At 38.4% G+C, this 23,086-nt stretch overlaps 1 protein-coding gene across 1 annotated transcript in view; it reads left to right on the forward strand.

Moving 5' to 3' along the window:
- WDR19 (WD repeat domain 19) overlaps positions 1 to 23,086 on the forward strand; it is a 97,258-nt gene that overhangs the window by 40,582 nt on the left and 33,590 nt on the right. Inside the window, exons 15-23 of the mRNA XM_003800704.3 lie at positions 6,712 to 6,861; positions 9,898 to 10,045; positions 10,175 to 10,379; positions 12,889 to 13,048; positions 13,233 to 13,343; positions 16,417 to 16,526; positions 19,637 to 19,694; positions 22,362 to 22,502; positions 22,583 to 22,665. Coding sequence (XP_003800752.1) covers positions 6,712 to 6,861; positions 9,898 to 10,045; positions 10,175 to 10,379; positions 12,889 to 13,048; positions 13,233 to 13,343; positions 16,417 to 16,526; positions 19,637 to 19,694; positions 22,362 to 22,502; positions 22,583 to 22,665 — 1,166 coding nt within the window. The remainder of the gene's footprint in view (positions 1 to 6,711; positions 6,862 to 9,897; positions 10,046 to 10,174; positions 10,380 to 12,888; positions 13,049 to 13,232; positions 13,344 to 16,416; positions 16,527 to 19,636; positions 19,695 to 22,361; positions 22,503 to 22,582; positions 22,666 to 23,086) is intronic.

Raw genomic sequence — 23,086 nt, forward strand, 5'->3', positions numbered from 1 at the left:
TGGGGATTCGAACCCGCCACCTTAGGTGTACGTGGCTGGCGTCTTAGCCGGTTGAGCTATAGGCGCTGAGCCAAACATGGAGATTTTACCTCTTTGGATAACAATTCCTTCCGGAATACCTCCAGAAGGACCGCCTGGGGCTGTTTTACAGTTAACTATTTTTTGTAAGTGAAAGGGAAACTCTAACAATAACAAGTATATTATAGTAAATCAGTAGCATAGTTGTTTATTATCATTTTCAAGTATTATGTACTGTACAGAATCATCTATGCTGCACTCACGTATAACCGTCAGCACAGTAGGTTTGTTACACCAGCATCACCGCAGACAGTAAGTAACCTGATGCACTCCCACAGTATCGCTGCAACGTCCCTGGCCGGTAGGAATTTTTCAGCTCCATTATAATCCTATGAGACCACCATCGTACATGCATCCTTGACCAAAATGCCATTATGCAGCAAATAACTGTAATTAGGTAGAATACATACATAGCATGATTTGCTAGTATCAGTGCTTTTGTGATTTTCAGCAATTTTGATGACATAATGAAAAGGGCAGGCTTTGGAGTCTGGAAAATCTGGGCTCAAATCCCAATTCTGTTACTTTCTCGCTGCTGCTTAACACTTCCAAGCCTCACTATGCTTATCGAGGTGCTTTAAAGATTTAATTTGATGAGGAACAGACTTTCTGTGCCTACCTTTAGTAAGTATTCAGTAACTATTAAAATTAACTGAATATGGAGAACTATAAGTACTCTGTAATCTCCAAATTTTACATTAGCCACATGGACATAAACCGTAGTTCTAGTAACAGCATCTTATATTTGTAAACAGTGTTCACAGATTTTTCAAAGCATATTATACCTGTTACTTCCTTTAGTTTATAAAAGAATTCAGTAAAGTTGGTAGAAAAGGCATGATTTTATACATTAGAAAAATAGTTATTTACTATTTCTAAAGTTTCTACTCTTTTATTATATTATTTTTAAAAAGAGCATGTTTTAAAGCACGTTTATTGCCACATAAGACATTTTTTAAAACATAAATTTGGGCTTGGGGCCTGTAGCTCAGCAGCTAGGGTGCCAGCCACATACACCAGAGCTGGAAGATTCCAATCCAGCCTGGGCCAGCCAAACAACAACAACTGCAACAAAAAAATAGCCGGGTGTTGGCGATGGGCGCCTGTAGATCCAGTTTGGGGAGGCTGAGGCAAGAGAATTGCTTAAGCCTAAGAGTTTAAGGTTGCTGTGAGCTGTGACACCAGGGCACTCCATCCACGGTGACATATTGAGACTCTGTCCCAAAAAGAATAAATAAATTAAAAAAAACACATAAGTTTGACCTTAATTAGTCTTTGAAGTAATATATATCAGCAGGATAGGCCTCTTATATAAGGTACATTGGTAAGTGATATGATAAAAAATAGGAAATAAGGGCTCAGTGCCTGCAGCTTAGTAGCCAGAGGGCCAGCCACACATACCAGAGCCAGCAGGTTTGAATCCAGCCCAAGTCGCCCAAACAAAAATGACAACTACAACCAAAAAATAGCCAGGCGTTGTCCCAGCTACTTGGGAGGCTGAGGCAAGAGAATTGCTTAAGCCCAAGAGTTTGAGGTTGCTATGAGCTGTGGCGCCACAGCACTTTACCAAGGGTGACAAAGTGAGACTCTGCCTCAATAAAAACAATAGGAAATAGGCTCAGAGCCCATAGCACAGTGGTTATAGCACCAGCCACATGCACCAAGGCTGGTGGGTTCGAGCCCAACCCGGGCCAGCTAAACAACAATGGCAACTACAACCAAAAAGTAGCTGGGCATTGTGGCAGGGACCTGTAGTCCCAGCTACTTGGGCACTCTACTGAGGGCAATAGAGTAAGACATTGTCTCAAAAAAAAAAAAAGGAAATATAGTACATTTGTATGACACTAACAGTTTATAAAATCTGACCTCACCTTTTAGCTCATTATCTCTATAAAATAAGTAGGGGTATTTTAGAGATGAGTGCACTGAAGACTGAGAAGTTAACAAGTTTGGAGCAGAGCTAGAACTTAAACCAGATTGCCTGATGGAAAACCCACTCCTTCCACTATGCTACAACTGCCTTAGCAGCAGTTTTTAGTATATTCATTGACATACAAGAAATTAAACTATTTAAAGGGTACCCTTTGATAAGTTTTGATTTATATATGAAACACCATCATTTCAACAAAAATTGTGAACATATCCATCACCCCCAAAAGTTTTCTCATGCTCTCTGATGATTCTTCTCTCTCATCTTCCCCACCCAATGATTGCTGTTACTATAAACGTAACATTTGTAATTTTGGCTGGGCAAAGTGACTCACATCTGTAATCCTAGCATTTTGGGAGGCCTAGGCAGGTAGATCACCTGGGCTCGATAGGCCTCAACAAGAGCCAGACCCCATCTCTACCAAAAATAGAAAACTAGCTGGGCATTGTGATGGGCACCTGTAGTCCCAGCTATTCAGGAGGCTGAGGCAAAAGGATCTCTTGAGCTCAAGAGTTTGCAATTGTTGTGAGGTACAACTACGGCACTCCACCCAGGGCATAGAGTGAGACTGTCTCAAAGAAAAAAAGTTTGTATTTTCTGGAGTTTTATGTAAGTGAAATCATATCGTATATGCTCTGTTTTGTTTGGCTTCTGTTATTCAACAGTTTTGGGGGATTCATTCATACTGTGTGTCAGTCATTCACTCCTTTTTAATGCTGAGTAGTAGCCTATAGTATGCATGTATCATAATTTGTTTATCCAAGAACTTATGGATGAACATTTGGGTTATTTCGTGTTTAGTATTTATAAATAAAGCTGCTATGAACATTCATGCTAAAGTCTTTGTATGGACATATGTTTTCTTTCCTCTTGGATAAATACCTAGAAGTGGAATAGCCTCCCATATGGTACATGTGTCTTTAACTTTTTGAGAAACTGGCAAACTGTTCTCCACATTGGTTGTACTATTTTATATTCTTTTTTTTTTTTTATTCTGAGACAGAGCCTCAAGCTGTCCCCCTGGGTAGAGTGCTGTGGCATTACAGCTCACAGCAACCTCCAACTCCTGGGCTCAAGCGAGTCTCCTGCCTCCGCCTCCCAAGTAGCTGGGACCACAGGCGCCCGCCACAACGCCCGGCTATTTTTTGGTTACAGCCATCATTGTTGTTTGGCAGGCCCGGTCTGGGGATTTGAACCCGCCACCTTAGGTGTACTTGGCTGGCACCTTAGCCAGTTGAGCTATAGGCGCCGAGCCTTTATATTCTCATCAACAGCGTATGCTCGCTCCAGTTCAAACTGACCAAGAAGACATGGTCGGTCTTGTTAACTGTAGCCACTCTAATGGATGTGTAGTCATATCTTTGTTATTTTCATTTACATTCTTAACGGATTAATAATGAGGAGTTTACCATATGCTTATTTGCTATCTATATATCTGTATCTGTGTATGTGAAGTATCTGTTCAAATTTTTTGGTCATATTTTAATTGAATTGTTTTATTTTTGAGAGTTCTTCACATATTCCAATTCAACTTCATTAGATACACTTTGTAAGTATTTTCTCTCAGTATGTGGGTTCTTTTAATAGTATCTTTGAGAGAGAATACACTTCTAAATCTTATGAAGTCTTGGCTCAGCACCCATGGCATCATAGCTCACAGCAACCTCAAATTCTTAGACTCAAGCAATTCTTTTGCCTCAGCCTCCCAAGTAGCTGGACTACAGGCGCCCACCACAACACTCGGCTATTTTTTGGTTGTAGTTGTCATTGTTGTTTGGCAGGCCTGGGCTGGATTCAAATCCACCAGCGCAGGTGTATGTGACTGGCGCCCTAGCCACTGAGCTATAGGTGCCAAGCCTAGGCAGTTTACTTCTTATCTATTTTTATTATTTTTTGATGTTTTAAAATTTAAAATCTTTATAATTTTTATTTCAAAATATTAAGGGGCTACAAATGTTTTTGGTTACATGGATCACTTTTGTAATGCTTGAGTCATGGCTATTAGTGTTCCCATCACTCAAATAATGTTCATTGTACCTGTTAGATAGGTTTTGCCCATCCTCTCCTCCACTCTTTCCCCTGCCTTTTTTTTTTAGAGACAGAGTCTCACTTTGTCACCCTTGGTAGAGGGCTGTGGTGTCACAGCTCACAGCAACCTCCAGTTCTTGGGCTTAGGCGATTCTCTTGCCTCAGTTTCCCAAGTAGCTGGGACTACTGGCCCCAGCCACTTTTTTGTTTTAGTTTGGCTGGGGCCAGGTTAGAACCTGCCACCCTCGGTATATGGGGCTGGTGCCCTACTCACTGAGCCACAGGCGCCGCCCTCTTTCCCCTGCTTGATTTCCTTGGAGTTTTACTTTACTGTGTGCTCATCAATTAATTCCAATTTAATAGTGAGTATATGTGGTGTTTTTCCATGTTTCACTTAGGATAATGGTCTCCAGTTCCATCCAAAGTATTGGAAAAAGTAACAATTCATCTTTTTATGGCTAAATAGTACTCTGTAGTATACATATATCACATTTTCTTAATCCACTCATGAATTGAATTGTGCTGTAATGAACATTCAAGTGCAGATGTGGTTTTGATAACATGATTTCTTTTTGTTGGTTAGATACCCAGTAGTAGGGTTGCTGGATCAAGTGCTCGGTCTACTTTCAGTTCTTTGAGGAATCTCCACACTGTATTCCATAGAGGTTATACTAATTTGCAATCCCACCAACGGTATATAAGCATTCTTTTCTCTCTGTATCCATTCCAGCTGATCTTTTGTTTTTGGACTTTTTAATAAAAGCCATTCTAACAGGGATAAGGTGATATCTTATGGTTTTAATTTGCATTTCCCTGATGATTAGTTATGTTGAGTATTTTTTCATATACTTATTGGCTATTTGTCTATAGACAATAGTAGAAAAGTTAAAAAGTTTCTGATTGTATCCTTTGCCCACTTCTTAATGTATTTTTTTTTTCTTGATGATTTGTTTGAGTTCTTTGTAGATTCTGGATACTAGCCCATTATTGGATATATAGTTTGCAGATATTTTCTCCTATTATGTACATTGTCTGTGTGCTCTGTTGGTTATTTTCTTAGCTGTGCAGAAACTGATTAATTTAATCAGGGCCCACTTATTTTTGCTGTTGCTGTAATTGCCATTAGAGTCTTACTTATAAATTCTTGCCTACGCAAATATCTAGACAAGTTTGTTCTAGATTTCCTTCTGAAATGCTTCTGGGTTCATGCCTTACATTTAAGTCTTTTATCCATCTTGAATTGATTTTTGTTAGTTATATGAGATACAGATATATATCTCAAAATCAGTTTACACCTACAGTAGCATTCAGTCAAGCTGAGAGTCAAATCAAAAACTCAATGCCATTCACAATTGCTATAAAGAAAATAAAATACCTAGGAATATACTTAACCAAAGGGACTACAGATCTCTATAAAAAGAACTGTAAAACACTGAGGAAAGAAATCACAGAGAAAACAAGTAGAAAAACATATGCTCATGGATCAGTAGAATCAACATTGTTAAAAATCACTAAAAGTGATTTATTGATTCAATGCAACCCCCATCAAAATCCCAACATCATATTTCCAGATCTAGAAAAAATAATTATATGTTTCACTTGGAACTAGAAAAGAGCCCAAATAGCCAAACCAATCTTAAGCAAAAAAGAACAATTTAGGAGGCATCACATAATCAGACTTTTAAAGTATACTACAAGGCTATAGTAACCAAAACAGCATGGTATTGGCACATTAAATAGTGACATAGACCAATGGAACAGAACAGAGAACTTAGATATAAAACCATCCACATACAGCCAACTGATCTTTGACAAAGTTGACAATAGTGTACACTGGGCTGGGAAAATGGATAGGTACATGTAGAAATATAAAACAGGATCCATATCTCTTAGCACTCACAAAAATATATTTTTATTGTTTAAATGACAAACATTTATTTCCCACAGTTCCAGGGGCTGGAAATCTGAGATCAGGTGCCAACATGGTTAGGTTCTGGTGAGAACTCTCTTCCTGGCTTGCAGATGGCCAGCCAGGCAGTTTATACTCTGCAGCTATACCCTAAGGAGGGCAAATTGGGCAGTCCTGTGTATCATTGGAAATAGGGATGCAGATGAGAAACTTTCTCACAGATGACTAACTGTTATGTGAAGCTTCACACGGACAGGGAGGCGAATGAGAAATGACTTGTGACAGCTTTTCCCAGCACTGCCTGTCCTGCTAAGACATGGGATAGACTACTGTTGAGTCTTGCCTCTGTAGATATTGTGAGGAGTTTTCTCTACAAACCCATCTGAGCCTGGAGTTGTCTTTATAGAAAGATTTTAAACTATGCATTACATTGTTTTAATAGATATCAATCTCTTCAAGTTATATTTCTTCATTAATGCACTTTGGTTGTTTGTGTCAAGGAATTCATCTAAGTTATCAAATGTATAGGCATAAGATTATTCATAATTTTTTTTGAGACAGAGTCTCACTTTGTCACCCTTAGTATAGTGCCGAGGCATCATAGCTGACTTTCACATATACTAAGTATTACTATTAGACTCTTTCTTCATCAAAAAATGACTTTTTCTCTTAAAATTAGGAAGAATGTTTAACTTAAATGCTGAAAGTCAGTATTTTCTTGACCAGCTCTTATATTTTCATGACTGGATTTTTTTTTTTTTTTAAGACTGGTGTCATTCAGTATTTCTACATTGAAGACTGGCAATTTGTTACTGATTATCGACATCCTGTTGGTGTAAAAAAGATTTTTCCTGACCCAAATGGGACCAGATTAGTTTTCATTGATGAAAAAAGTGATGGATTTATCTACTGTCCAGTAAGTCTAGAAAAATTTTTTAAATGAAATATTAGAAGAAAATGTCATATAAAATTTTCTTTTAAATGGTGCTGAGAATTGTTGTACTTTGCTGTTATCTGCATGATATCATGTTTGTGAGAGATTTTTATGACTATTTTATGTCAAAACATTTTCCATTATTCTGTAATTTTTCTTAGTGGCTGTCTCAGATTTTTAATGGGAAAAATTGTTATATTCTATATAGTCTGTGCCACTCTTAGCCTTATAATGTAGTCATTACAGTGTATTTTCCCATATATCACTGTTCTATCCAGATTACCAGTAAGCATCAGAGACGGGTTATATCCTGTCTTTTCTGCCTACCTCAGTTGCATTTTCTTTTTCTTTAACAGTTGCTGAACATGGCTCAGTGCCTGTGGCTCAAGCGGCTAAGGCGCCAGTCACATACACCTAAGGTGGTGGGTTCGATTCCAGCCCGGGCCCTCCAAACAACAATGATGGCTGCAACCAAAAAAAATAGCCAGGTGTTGTGGCGGGTGCCTGTGGTCCCAGCTACTTGGGAGGCTGAGGCAGGAGACTCACTTGAGCCCAAGAGTTGGAGGTTGCTGTGAGCTATGATGCCATGGCACTCTACCCAGGAGGACAACTTGAGGCTCTGTCTCAAAAAAAAAAACAAAACAAAAAATAGTGCCGAATGTAAGGTGAAGGTATTTTTGAACTGGATGAGTAAAAACAAGTGGACCCATTTAAAAAATTAGTCACTCCTATTTTTAAACATCCTTAACTTTTTTGAAGATAGATTTAGAAAAAAAGGAGATGTTGTGCTTTTAAATCATTTACTCTACATACTTGGACATCAACTACTATATTAGACAGCATTGCTTCATTTTTGCAGGGATTTTGTATTTCATTCTTATTTTGAAAGGAAGGCAGGTGTTTTTCAGTTCCTTGTTCAGGATGTATATAAGTCTTTGTACCAGAGTTCACAGGAATTATATGGATTGATTTTCTAAAAGCTTAATAAATTACTATAATAGTACTGTCAGCTTCTGTATCTGTGGGTTCTTCAGGGAAAAAATGATCAGTGGTTGCACCTGCACTGAACATGTGTGTCTCTCTTCCCTAAACAATACAGTAGAACAACTGTTTACATTGCATGAGGTGTTAAAGTAATCTGGAGGTGATTTAAAGAGGATGTGCATAGGTTATGTACAAATACCAATACTCATTTTATATAAAGAACTTGAGCATCTGTGGATTTTGGTGTCTGAGGAGGGGTTCCTGGAACCAATGCCCCAGGGATACCAAGGAAAGATTGTATATTAATGTTTGTTGGAATGCATTTAGAGAAGTATTTTGAAATAAAGCATTCCCCAGTGCAATTTAAATTTCAAATCATGTAAAATTGATTTCTGTTATTTAATTCTCAGTCTTCTTGAATACTCAGTATTATTGATAAAGTTCTAAACACAAGTGTGTTCATAGTTCTCGTCTTGAGCAGCTGTGACTCTTTTTTAATCCAAAGCTTTGTATCTAGACTCATAGTTTTTCCTTATATATTTACCAAATTTTAGATCAAACACTTGATTTGCCAAATGACTACAGTTTTTCTCAAGCCAGACCTAGTATAGGAATAGGAAAAAAACCTTTTTTCCTTTTGTGATTGAAGCTATGTTAGGTTGCGTAGGAGGTCTAACAATTAAGTTCAGGAACTTGCCACCATCCCCTTAACGTTGGCAGCACTGTGCAAACAACTGGGTAAGGTTTCACAAGCTTGGCGTACCAGTGTCTCTCATGAGGCAGTATCTTGCTGAGTGGTGCTCAGTATTGTTGCCTGTTTGTGTGTGTCATTGCAAGAACATCAGAGCTTGAATTGTAGCAACAAACAAACATTAAATTTCTTGTTCAACTTGGCAAAAGTGGAAGTGAAATCAGAAACATGGTAGTCCAAGTTTATGGAGATAATGCCATGAAGAAAACAGCAGTGTACAAAGGGATTGAATGTTTTCCTGAGGGGAGAGAAACAGTCACTGATGAAGAGAGGTCAGGGCAGCCAGTAAGTAGCAGAACTGACAAAAATATTGCAAAAATTTGTCAAATTGTGCGTCAGAATCATCAGCTGACCAGGGGAAGCATAGCAGACTAAGTAACATCGCTGGAGAAATAGGAAAATCTTAACTGAAAATCTTGGCATGAGAAAGGTATGTGCAAAAATGGTCCTGAAGGAGCTCCCTGAGGAACAAAAGCAAAGGAGAGTCAAAGTTTGCCAAGACCTTCTGGAGAGGCAAGACCATGTTTGAGGCCTTGTTATCACTGGTGACAAAACAAAGTGTCAGAGTGTACAATGGGAGTCAGCCCGTTCTCCACAACCAAAAGTGCTCTGTAGTGCAAATCAAGAGTCAAAATGATGTTGCTAACCTTTTTTTTTAATGACAAAGGTGTTGTTCATTATGGATTTTTACCAACTGGACAAACAGTTAACCAGTTTACTATTTGGAAGTACTGAAAAGGCTGTGTAAAGAAGTTACACAAAAACAACCTAAACTTTTTGCCAACAGCTGAGGCTCTTGAATCATGACAATGCACCAGCTCCCACAGCACTGTCTCTGAGGGAGTTTTTAGCCAGTAAACAAATAACTGTATTGGAGCACCCTCCCTTCTCACCTGATCTCATCCCCAGTGACTTTTTTCTTTACCCAAAAATAAAAGAAATACTGAAAGGAAGATATTTTGATGACATTCAGGACGTTAAAGTTAATACAGCAATAGCTCTGATGGCCATTCCAGAAAAAGCATTCCAAAATTGCTTGGAAGGGGGCACTAGGCACTGACATTGGTGCATTGCTTCCCAAGGGAGGACTTTGAAGGTAGCCATAATGATATTCAGCAGTGAGGTAGGAAACACTTTTTCTAGGGTGAGTTTGTAAACTTAATTGTCTGATCTCTGTGAATTGGTACACCGTACCAGCTAAGGTTGCAAATAGGCTCCTTCCGAGGCAAATAATAATGACTTAAGTACAGATACGGTGCAAATCTGTTCATTTTGTTTTGTAGGTTAATGATGCTACCTATGAGATTCCAGATTTTTCACCAACCATTAAAGGTGTTCTTTGGGAAAACTGGCCAATGGATAAAGGTGTATTTATTGCTTATGATGATGATAAGGTGTATACTTACGTGTTTCACAAGGACACTATACAAGGTACTTAATCAAGTTTTTATACATTTGTGGATAAATGAATTTCCATTGCAGTAAAATTGAAACATTTCCTTTCTGATGCGTACGCTAAGTATTAGCTTTCAGCAGTAAGATGTCTGTTTTATAATAAAGGATCCAAGGTTATTTTGGCTGGTGGCACCAAAGTTCCCTTCTCTCATAAACCTTTGCTGCTATATAATGGAGAGCTGACCTGCCAGACACAGAGTGGAAAAATAAACAACATCTACCTTAGCACCCACAGCTTCCTGGAAAAATTAAAAGAAAAGGGCCCTGATGAACTGAGACAGTTGCTGTCACAGACTTTGATGCTAAAAAGGTAGGATTTAAAACACTTCTCCTGGAACTTCTCGATTGCTTTTGTGATTCTTAAGGTCAAATCCTATTATATAAATGGAGATAGTAGTACTTACCTCATTTACTTCACTGAGTGATTGTGAGGCTGAGATGAGATAAAGTACTATTATCAGGTGTTATTATCAGGGTGTGCTATGGCAAGAAAAGTCCTCAGAACAAAGGGGCTGCTAAGCACCCAGATAGCCCAGTTATTTTAAAATTCTAATGAGTCCAATTATTTCAATAATAATCTTAATTTCATCATAATGAAGTTTGATTTTTGGCTTGCTTGAGATTTCCTTTTCCTGCTTTTTTTCTCTGACCTCTTATGGCTGCTATGAATTCCTTTATGATTCTAATTCTTCTGACCATCTCTTAAATTTATCAGGGTCCCATGAGCACCCTTCTCTTCTTGCTGTGATTATTATTTCTGAGTGAATCTCTTCTACTTATGTGGCTATAATACCACCTGTATGGCTCGGCGCCTGTGGCTCAAGCGGCTAAGGCACCAGCCACGTACACCCAAGGTGGCAGGTTTGAATCCAGCCTGGGCACACCAAACAACAATGTTGGCTGCAACCAAAAAATAGCCGGGCATTGTGGCGGGCACCTGTGGTCCCAGCTACTTGGAAGGCTGAGGCAAGAGACTCGCTTGAGCCCAGGAGTTGGAGGTTGCTGTGAGCTGTGATGCCACAGCACTCTATCCAGGGGGATAGCTTGAGGCTCCTGTCCCAAAAAAAAAAAAAAAAAAATACCATCTGTATGAAACTGACTCCAAAATCTGTGTCTTCAATTTAAACCTGTATATACAGCTGCCTTCCAGTCATACATACTTGGGAGTTCTTGAGCTCCTCAAACTTGCCTTGTCGAAAACTGAACCTGCCATGTTCCCCAGACTTCCATCCCTTCCCCATCATGCATGCATGCACACCTCTGACCCTTTCTCAGATCTCCACTGGAATAATGTGTAATGTAGCCCCTTCCTAACTGCTCAGTCTCCCCAAAGCCTCATGACACTCATCTGTTCTCCACACATTTGATGCTCTCATTCCCCTGCTCAGGATCTTTCAGTGACTTCTTGTTGCCTTTATGAAAAAACCCAAACTGCTCGGACCTCAGCGTGATTTAATACCAGCTCAACTGGCTCCGCTCCCTCTTGTCCCGCTAGCTGTTAAATTGTGTGTTTTATGATTCTTCCTGGAATGCCCTTTCTCTGTCTCTAAATGATTAGCAGAGCCATCATCTCCTGCCCCAGGAAGGCTTCCCTGTTAGTTAGAACTAATTGGGATCTTTCTAACAATGTTTTTCCTTGGGGCTGGGACGTAGCATGCACAGAGCACTATACCTCTCCTTTCTGTGTGACTTGGGCTGGCCTTTAAGGTCTCTAAGCCTCACTTCCCTGATCTATAAAGGAGAAATAACAAATAATACTTGAGGGATAGGGTTGTTAGGATAATCTTATGAGAGAATTTATACAAAAGACTTAGCACAAATAGTCACCTATCAAGTACTCAGCTCCCTCTGTCATACCATGTCACTGTTGTTTGTTTTTTATTATTTTTTTTTTGTTGTTGTTGCAGTTTTAGCTGGGGCTGGGTTAAAACCCGCCACCTTTGGTATATGGGGCCAGCACCCTACTCACTGAGCCACAGGCACCACCTACATGCATTACTTTCAATTGCACTTTCTACATTGTTGTTTGTTTATTTATTTGTTTCTTCCCCTGTCCCCAATTAAGACTGCCTTAGGGACAGTGATTATGTGTTTGATTTTTATACCTTGGTCCCAAGCTTGTAAAAAGAGCTCAGTAAATGTGTGTGTTTGATGAAAAACTGAATAGGTGACTAGATGGATGGATGGATGGAGGGATGGATAGATATATTCACTGACGTAGAAGTTTAATTGGCATTTATGTTTATGTTTTAAACAAGTGGTCAGCAAACTTTTCTTTCAAATGGAAGATATTTCAGGTTTTGAGGGCAACCATAGGGTCTCTGCAACTACTTAGGCTGGGCAACAGCAGCATAAAAGGAGCGATAGACAACCCACAAACGAATGGGCTAACGAGTGGCTGTGTTCCACTCAAACTTTACTTTCAATACTAGGCTGCTGACTGGAGTTGGCCCACAGGCTCTAGTTTGCTGACCTCTGTTTTAAACTTCTAAATTTAGAGGAATAGAGTATTAATTTTATTAAACTTATATGAGAACAAAAATAATTTTTGTCTGTGTGTGAAATAAAACGTGAATAGAATTGTTTAGTTGTTAATCGAGAGGGCTGGTTGTAGAGAATCAACTCAAAAGAAATTCAAGAAAAAACATCTGTATGAAAAACATACAGAAAGTTTAAATTTTTAAAATACTTGCAAATGACAATTACAGGTTAAGAATGTTTTGCAAAATGTATGTAGAGATTAGGTTCAATATAGTCTGAAAACAGGCTAATATTTGGGAGTAGAGATCTCTGATAGTATTCATGTATCCACATCTCAGGTTCTCGGATGCTTGGCAAATATGCAGGAGTCTGAACGATCAGGCTTCCTGGAAGGAGTTGGCCAGAGCCTGTCTCCATCACATGGAAGTGGAGTTTGCAATCCGTGTTTATCGGACAATTAGAGACGTTGGCACAGTGATGTCCTTGGAACAAATAAAGGTAAACAGCATTTTGTAAGAATCATCAGGTTAAAATTTAAATGCTATTTGTCTAACCATTTTAAATTTCTGCAGTTACTGTTACCTAACTCATAAATAAGTGAACTGATAGAACATTGCCAAGTGTTTAAGAAAAAAAGTTAAACCCTTATATTTCTTCTCATCACAATTGCTTTTATTTGTAGGGAATAGAAGACTACAATCTCTTGGCAGGACATCTGGCCATGTTTACTAATGATTACAACCTGGCTCAGGACCTGTACCTTGCGTCCAGCTGTCCCATCGCTGCTCTGGAGGTACAGCAGCCGGTCAGAATGGAAAGATCCTGCAGAGAAGGATTACACCTTCTTTCTCAGCACCAGACAGACACAACATGCCTTTCCCTTCCTCACATTTAAACATTTTTTTCAGCTCTGAGTACTCATTAGCTTCAAAAATACTTTTGTTAAACATTCTGCGAAGACATAAAAAGCACAGTGTATTATCATTACCAAATAACTTAAAGTCTAAATGTGTCCAAAGAGGACAGATTGTGTAATTTACAAAAACATACACAAAGAAAAAAGCCACCATCCACTGAGTGCTCACATGTGCCAGGCACTTTTCTGAGCACTTGGGATATATTAATTCTTTTAACTCTCATAACAGTCCTATGAAAAAATACTATTTTCTCTATTTTCCAGATGGGGAAACTGAGGCACATTTATCTTTTACTTATTGTATAAAACTTTCATGTCTATTAAGAGGTGAGGTAAGAACTAGTGTATCATCATTAGTTTCCCAGAGGTGAACATTGCCGGTGAGGGATTAGAACAGAATGAGGGGCCTGTCAAGGGCAGGGAAGAAGAGAGATGCGGCATTATAGAAAAGCGATTAGGCACACGGGCTTCAGAGTCAGACATGGGGTGGCGCCTATGGCTCAAGGGCAGGGCACCAGCTCCATATGCCAGAGGTAGTGGGTTCAAGCCCAGCCCTGGCCAAAAACTGGAAAAAAAAAAAAAAAAACCAGAGTCAGACATGCCTGGGTTCAAGTCCCAGCTCTCTATGACATTGGAGTAGTTATTTAACCTATCCGCACCCTAGATCCCACTTCTTGAAAGTAAGAATAACAACATGTACCCAGAGGGCATTTGTAAACATTTACAAATGATAATTAGATCATTTATCACAGTGTCTGATCAAGAGCAAAAACACAAAATGGTAGCTATTGTAATTCTGTTATTTCACCTGAAACCATCATTTCTACAACTATATAAAAGATACTGTTTTGAAAACATGTTTGTTATTAATTTCAAAACTTTCCTTGTTCAGATTGTTCTGTGGCAACTTTTTGTGTTTAAGTTATAAGTGAACTAATCAATTTAAGAATATCGCGTGAGATGATAGGGGATACCCTGAGAAGTTTTTAAAAGTTAGGCTGGTCCTCACGAAGTAGGAAGATGACTACAATACGTGAGAGCAAAGGGGTCCTTTGCTCTTCTGCATTTAGCTGGGTGTGGTCCTGTACTGCTTGGATTGGAAAGAACTGGAGGTAATAGCACAGAAACTGATGGGTTATTAGGTAAGGTGGTCAGAGGCAGAGCCCTCCTGCCCAGCTCTGCTACCTACCAATCGTGTAACCTTATTTAGAAAACTAGTCTCTTTCCCTCAATTTCTGAATCTCTAAAATGGGTATAAGAAAAGTTCATTGCAAAAGGGGAGTTGTGAAAGTAAATGAGCCGTAAATGAGCCTTAGAGCAGCACCTGACAGAACAGCACTTGAAAAATATTAACTGTTATTAATTCTTCATAAAGTGTGAATAAAGTAAGGAATGAACTTTAAAAGATTCTTTTTTTCTTTTTTTTGAGGCAGGGTCTCACTCTGTTGCCTATGCTAAAGTATCAAGGCATCAACCTAGCTCACAGCAACCCCAAACTCCTGGGCTCAGGCAATCCCCCTGCCTTAGTCACCCAAGTAGCTGGGACTATAGGCACCTGCCACAGGGCCTGGCTAAATTGTCTATTTTTAGTAGAAATGTAGTCTTATTCTTGTTCAAGCTGGTCTTGAACTCCTGAGCTCAAAGGATCCTCCCACCCACCTCTGCCTCCCAGAATGCTAGGATCACAGGTGTGAGCCCTGCACCCAACCACTTTAAAAGATTCTTTTTTTTATTAATCTGGTCCAGGGGAGGTTCAAACCTGTCACCCTGGTCCATGATGCCAACACACTCACCACTGAGCATGGTGCCCAGCTTAAAATATTGTTAATGATTACCTTATATTTGGAATTATAGACCAGACACAGATAAAAGACCACAGGAACGGGAGGGGGTGGGATTTACATTTTATTTATGCTTGCTATTATAAATGTTATGACATAACTTCAGATTTTCTTTCAAAATAACTTCAATTCCACATGGTGCCCATAACCCGGCCACATAAACTGAGGCTGGTGGGTTCGAACCTGGCCTGGGCCAGCTAAAACAATAATGACATCTGCAACAAAAAAAATAGCCAGACATTGTGGGAAGCGCCTGTAGTCCCAGCTACTTGAGAGGCTAAGGCAAGAGAATCACTTAAGCCCAAGAGATTGAGGTTGTTGTGAGCTATGACGCCACGTCACTCTACCCAGGGATATGCTTGAGTCTCTGTCTCAAAAAAAAAGGAAAAGAAAAAAGAAAATAACTTCAATTCCAGTACCAAAATATTTCTCAACACCCCTGTAAAAGGAAAAATTAATTTTAATTTAATTGATTGATGTAATTTAAATTTAATTTTTTCCCTACTGAGAAAAACTAAATACTAAAAAAATAGATATTAGTAGGATTGACTTTTTACAAACCATTGCAGTAGCTAAGATTTTTTTGCCCTAGGAAAATCAATTTTTGCTCCCTTCAGAGCTCTGTCACCCTTCATTAAGAATGAAAGTAGTGGTAAAGATCCTGGTAAAGATCAAGGTAAAGATCAAGCTTCATTATTTAAACAAAAAGTTGTTTCAGTACGTTTTATTATAAAACTAGTACCATATGGTAACTTTGCAAAATAATTTTGCTCATTTGAAATTAAGATCTTTGGCTCGGCGCCTGTGGCTCAAGTGGCTAAGGCGCTAGCCACGTACACCTAAGGTGGCAGGTTCGAATCCAACCTGGGCCCATCAAACAACAGTGACAGCTGCAACCAAAAAAAAAATAGCTGGGCATTGTGGTGGGCACCTGTGGTCGGCACCTGTGGTCCCAGCTACTTGGGAGGCGGAGGCAGTAGACTCACTTGAGTCCAGGAGTTGGAGGTTGCTATGAGCTGTGATGCTACAGCACTCTACCCAGGGGGACAGCTTGAGGCTCTGTCTCAAAAAAAAAAAGAAAGAAATTAAGATCTTTCTCTTTTTAACAGATGAGAAGGGATTTACAGCATTGGGACAGTGCTTTACAACTGGCAAAGCGTTTGGCCCCAGACCAAATACCATTTATATCAAAAGAGTACGCTATTCAACTTGAATTCACGTAAGTCTTCATTTTTATATGTTTCAAGCAATAGCTAATTAATGCATATCTTCAATTCTAAACTTCCTAATTAATAAGTTCCTTTACATATTTAATAATTGCTTTTAGTAAGAAAAAAACTATAGTAATTATACATCAAAAAAAGTATTTTTTCTAACTAATAATGTTAAGATATCCTTTCATTTATCCACTTTTAGTTAGCCTTTTCTATTTTTAGAGTCTAAATATTGTTTTAAATCATACTTGGCCATCAACAGTGACTCGTAGTGCATGACACATGCCCTTCATAACCTATCTTCATGGTCCCGACCTCTTTTAGCACTTGGAGCATTTGCTTTGTAATTTCAAGGCACAGTAAAAAGCAGCATCATTTGGTCAACATCTTCCGTATGCTTAAAATTATAGTTTTTTTTTTTTTTAATTGAGTCACGTAAGAATGAAAACTAGTGTTGAAAGTCAAGCTAGAAGCTTTTCACAGGAGGCTATTCCATGCTTGAATAATAATCCATAGCAATGCATGAATAGGCTTCACTTATCTCTCCTGTCTTTGGAAATTCCATAGTCTATTGTGAGAAATTTAGAATTTCCTAGTCCTCTTAATTGTTAGGCCCTCTTAATCCTCAATAGTTTTGATAGACTATACATTTTATTTTAATGCTGCATAAAAATATAATTTTAGAAGCGCTCGTTCTCTCATTTTAAGTTAACACTTGACCATGACTACTGCTACCAAGGCAAATACATGCAGAGAAAATAAATGAAAATGAATTTACAAATACAAGTTCACATGTGTTATGTGATGGCAGCTGCATCACAACCAGTTTTTTTTTGTGGTTTGTTTGTTTTTATAGAGACAGAATCTCACTTTGTTGTCCTCAGTAGAGTGCCATGGCATCATAGCTAACAGCAACCTCCAACTCCTGGGCTTAGGCGGTTCTCTTGCCTCAGCCTCCCGACTAGCTGGGACTACAGATGGCTGCCACAATGCCCAGCTATTTTTTGTTGCAGTTTGGCCAGGGCCAGGTTCAAACCTGCTACCCTCGATATATGGGGTCGGCGCCCTACCCACTGAGCCACAGGCACCTCCCTACAACCTGTTTTTTTATATTTATTGTAAGATACACTCCAACTTCAAAGATATTAAAATGTAAGGAAATATTCATCTTTGTACAAAGAAAATACAGTTCTAACATTTGAGTTTTTAAAAAAAAATTTACATAGTTTCACTTTTTTTTTCTTTATGTGAATGTATTAATTTTTATTTTGTATAATTTGAGGCTTTGTTATTAGGTGCATACAAGTTTAAAATTGTGTGTAATTTTTATTTTCTCTATACATGTACATGTGTTTATTTGGTTTCCACTTTTTGCCTTCACAAAGTTAAAGAGGCTTAAAATTTAATAACAATAACAATGTTTAAGACATTTTACTTCTTTCCCTCTCCCTCCTTCCCTCCCTCTCTCTTTCTCTTTCTCTTTACAGCCTCAAAATCCTAGCTCAAGCAATCCTCCTGTCTCAGCCTCCTGAGTAATTGGGACTACAGGTGTTACACCACCATATCTAGCTAATTTTTCTCAAGTCTAGGAGAGATTTAACTCTTCAATCTGGGATTAGGTTAATACACTAGATTCATATGAGAGTTTCAAAATAGTAACAAAACAAGGGTTAAAATAACATAAAAATAATGACAGTTCAAAAATCTTAAGTTAGCTTCTCCTAATTGAGCTTACCTTAAGAGAACCTTAGGCCGCTGAAGGAAGAACCATCATTCTGGTTGTCAGAAGACATCCCTAATATGGTTAATGCAATTAGGGCCAAATATTAGAAATTTCCATTCAGAAACATTACTGACTATGAGACCCTGGACTGACCAAATTGAATTTCTCAATCAGTAGAACAGCTTTTCTTCCAAAAATTCCAGTGTATCAGTAGATAAGGAAACTGCACAAGGCACAGGGAGGTCAAATAACTTGCCTATGCTGATAAACCAGAGATAAGGTAGATCTCAATGCCATTTGCAGAGCTGATTAATTTATTATAGAGGAGATAGTTTCATAGAGGAAGATGGATTTCAAAAAGAGTCTTAGGCTACTGAAGGGAGAAGGATGAACGCTTTTAGTGCTGAGAGAGAAAAAGGAAAAAAAGCATCTTAGGCAAATCACTGATTCATTCTGTCTCAATAATGAAAATAAATTGAGAAAAGTATGTCTTATAGATTCACCGATCCATGTTAGCATCAGTCATCAGAATAGGGAATGCTATTATTTATATTATAATAATCTCAGAGTAAGAACCAGGGCACTTAATACTGTAATCCTCCTCGGTCGGCGCCTGTAGTTCAGCAACTAGGTCACCAGCCACATACACCAGGGATGGCAGGTTCGAACCCAGCCCGTGGCCTACCAAACAACAATGACAATTACAACAACAAGAAAATAGCTAGGTGTTGTGGTGGAATCCTGTAGTCCCAGCTACATGGGAGGCTGAAGCAAGAGAATTGCTTAAGCCCAAGAGTTTGAGGTTGTTGTGAGCTATGATGCCACAGTGCCCTTACCAAGGACAACATAGTGAGACTCTGTCTCCAAAAAAAAAAAAAAAAAAACCCAAAACTTGTAATCCTCAATATGTTCCCCTATTTCTACCCTTTAGTGAATTGGCAGCAACCTAGACTCTCTCAATATATGTATATTCCTATATTTGGGGAAAAAAAAACATACTGGTTTTTATGATCACACAATTGCCATTTAGTGCCCAAAAGGAAATAATTAACCACAAGTGTCTCCTAAAATCTAACATAGCTCCCCAAAATAGAGCCTGCCACTTGATACCTGACAGTGTAGCATAATCCCATTTAATAATTCTCTTTAAAGTACCAAAATAATGGTGGACTACACTTGGAAAGAATTCATCCAAGATGGGGATGAATTCATCCAAGATGGGGTGGTCAGCCCATCTTTTGTCAGCTTAAGCAACTCATTGACAGAGATTATCTTTTAAGTTTTGTATATGTAAATAAAATTCTTCACTTGATCTTAGCCCAAAGGCCAAGAAGCAGTATGCAAATAAAATTCTTAAATGTATATTAAAATTTACTCTGATTTTTCTTTCAGGGGTGATTATGTAAATGCTTTGGCTCATTATGAGAAAGGGATAACAGGAGAAAATAAGGTAACCTTGAATAAAGATAAAATGCATAATTATCTCTGAGTTTCATTTTTTTAAATCATAGTCTTATTTGCATTGTATTTATTGAGTATCTAGTAGGTTAGCCGTTTTAGTTTTCTGACAGCTTTGCAAGGATATAGTTAAATCATTTCAAAATACTTGATACTTAAAAGCTGAAGATGACAACATTTTTATTAATCTGAAAAATGTTTTCCATTACATTCTAAATATGAGTTCCTAATTAAAGTTGGAAATAAGATTTTTATTCCTTCTCACTTACAAGCTATGATTTTACTTTTTAAAAATTTGAGTAACCATTTTGAAAAGTGCATTCCATAAAGTCCATAAAAGTGCATTCTGCCATTTCATCTCTCATTCTGTAACTTTTCAGATGAACCCGGAAAACACGTACTCACTGTGCCACCTCATTCTGCCATCCCAGAATTTTAGCTCAAAAAGATTTATAATAAAAATTTCTGTTTATAAGTTGAGTGGTATTTTTTAAAGGCCAAAAATACCTTTTCTGTTTCATATCTAGCATTTTTATTATGTAAGTAATGCAACTTCATTACTATAGTAGCCAATTTTTAAAAAATCACCAAAGTATGTTAACAGCAAAAATGACAGTCCAGTATACTCTGCTGTGTCTACATTCCTTAATGGTAACAATTATTAGTGATTTTATGTATTTCTACCCAGAATCTCTTCTAAGCATATATGTGTGTGTGTGTGTAGATATATATATAAAATAGGAATTTTTTAATAAAAATGAAACTACTCATTTCCAGGCATTCAACTGAGTATCCTTTGTTTTGTGGCTTTTCCACGTCTATATGTTCAAGCCCGTCTTAAGCTTTTCAGAGCTTCTAATATTCCACTGCTTGGATGTACCATAATTGTTTCATCTGCTCCCTTATTGAATTCTAGTTGGGTTTTTTTTTCTGTTACAAAAAATACTATAATGAATATTCTGCCTACTACAGATATCTTTAGCTACTTAAGATAATACTCCTGAAGAATATTTTCTCCTAAGTATGATTTCTAGGTCATAAAGTGTGCTTTTAATATTTGATACTGCTAAGTAGTTCTCCAAAAGAAAGTGTGGTGATTCACACCCACTGCATATATGAGCGTCTGCTTTCTCCACATTCTCATCAATACTGAACATTAACAGCTGCTTTATCGCTACCAATTTGATTAGTAAAAAAAGTTTCATTTTATTTTGTGTGTATTTGATGATGAGTGACGTTGAGCATGTTTTTATTTATAGGCCAGTGGTTGTTATTTTTTTTTAAATAAATTACCAGTCATATCCTTTGGTCATTTTTCCCATGTTTTTGACATTTTCTTTCTTTGGTTATATCTATTTTAGTTAGGTTTTTTTGAGACAGAGTCTCACTTTGTCACCCTTGGTAGAGTGCCGCAGTATCATAGCTCATAGCAACCTCAAACTCTTGGGCTAAAGTGATTCCCTTTGTCTCAGCCTCCTGAGTAGCTGGGACTACAGGGGCCCATCACAAGGACTGGCTATTTTTAGAGACAAGGTCTGGCTCTTGCTCACACTGGTCTTGAACCTGTGAGCTCAGGCAGTCCACCCGTTCGGCCTTCAGAGTGCTAGGATTACAGGCTTGAGCTACCGTGCCTGACCTTAATTCTTTATCTGTACTTTTAAATATAGTAGCCACATGTGGCTATTTAAATTATTTAAAATTAAATAAAGCCAGTGAGGTGGCTCAGTCCTGTAATTCTAGCACTCTGGAAGGCCGATGTGGGTGGATCACCTGAGCTTAGGAGTTTGAGAACAGCCTAGCAAGAGCAAGACCCCATCTCTAAAAGCAGCCGGGCGTTGTGGCGGGCACCTATAGTCCCAACTGCTCAGGAAGCTGAGGCAAGAGGATTGCCTGAGCCCGGGAGTTTGAGGGTGCTGTGAGCTATGATGCCACAGCACTCTACTCAGGGTGAGACTAAGACTATGTCTCAAAAATAATAGTAATAATAAAATTAAGTAAAATGTAAAGTTCAATTGGGCACACTAGCCATATTTCAAATGCCTTGTAACCCTTTGACTATTAGCTATGATGGTGGACAATATAGCAGCAGATATGAGATACTTGTTTCATCACAGAAAATTCTACTAGACATGCTGCTTAAGATAGAATACATGACATTCCATTTTACTAGTACACATTAGTCATTCGAAAGGTTCTTTAGCTCTCTTTATTTTAATGAATTAAACAGTTTTAAATAAATAATGTTTTTGTTTATTCATCAAAGTAGGGAGATCTTCATTTTGATAAGTGGTTACTTTATTCATAGCATTTATGCTTTATAGTCAGTATATTCTTATGTAAAATTTTATACCAAGAACACATATAAGGTATTATGACAAAGGGTAGTAAAAATTTGGTCTTAAACGCAAAAGATCTAGACTTCTACAGAACAAAATATAACTTTGTAATAACTAGTTTAAAACAAAAGACTGAATGTTATTTCACAAATAACTGGTTTAAAACAAAAGACTGAATATTATTTCACAATTATGAGATTTCTCTGGAAAGATAAAGTAAACCATGACCTTTGCACTCATTTAGATTTAAATTCATTGCTCTGGCTGAAGTATATCATGTTAAGTTAGGGTCTGATTTGTTAATATTTGCCTTATAATTGTAGGAACATGATGAAGTGTGTCTGGCTGGAGTGGCCCAGATGTCCATCAGAATGGGGGACATACGCCGAGGGGTTAACCAAGCCCTCAAGCATCCCAGCAGGGTCCTTAAAAGAGACTGTGGAGCCATACTGGAGAATATGAAGGTCTTCTTTTCTCTGTGTCAATATTCACATGGTCGTATACATAATAAATTCATTATTTTAATAATCCCATATTATTTTAGCAATTTTCAGAAGCAGCCCAACTGTATGAAAAAGGTCTCTACTATGACAAAGCAGCATCTGTTTACATCCGCTGTAAGAACTGGTAAGAGCTGGCTATGTTTTGTTTCTTTTTTTTTTTTTTTTTTTTTTTTGAGACAGAGCCTCAAGCTGTCCACCTGGGTAGAGTGCTGTGGCATCATAACTCACAACAACCCCCAACTCCTGGGCTCAAGTGAGTCTCCTGCCTCCACCTCCCAAGTAGCTAGGACCACAGGTGCCCGCCACAACGCCTGGCTATTTTTTTTGGTTGCAGCCATCATTGTTGTTTGGCGGGCCCAGGCTGGATTTGAACCCGTCACCTTAGGTGTATGTGGCTGGCGCCTTAGCCACTTGAGCCAGAGGCACCGAGCTGCTATGTTTGGTTTCTGAGCAGGTTTGGAGGTGAACGTGTCCCTGGGATCACCCAGCTCTCCTTGCTGTGCTTCCTGCCTGTGCATTCTGTTCCTCCTCATGGGCCTGGCCTT

This window comes from Otolemur garnettii, unplaced genomic scaffold (assembly GCF_000181295.1).
Source record: "Otolemur garnettii isolate 467f Iridium unplaced genomic scaffold, OtoGar3 scaffold00181, whole genome shotgun sequence".
In the NCBI taxonomy this organism is placed as follows: domain Eukaryota; kingdom Metazoa; phylum Chordata; class Mammalia; order Primates; family Galagidae; genus Otolemur; species Otolemur garnettii.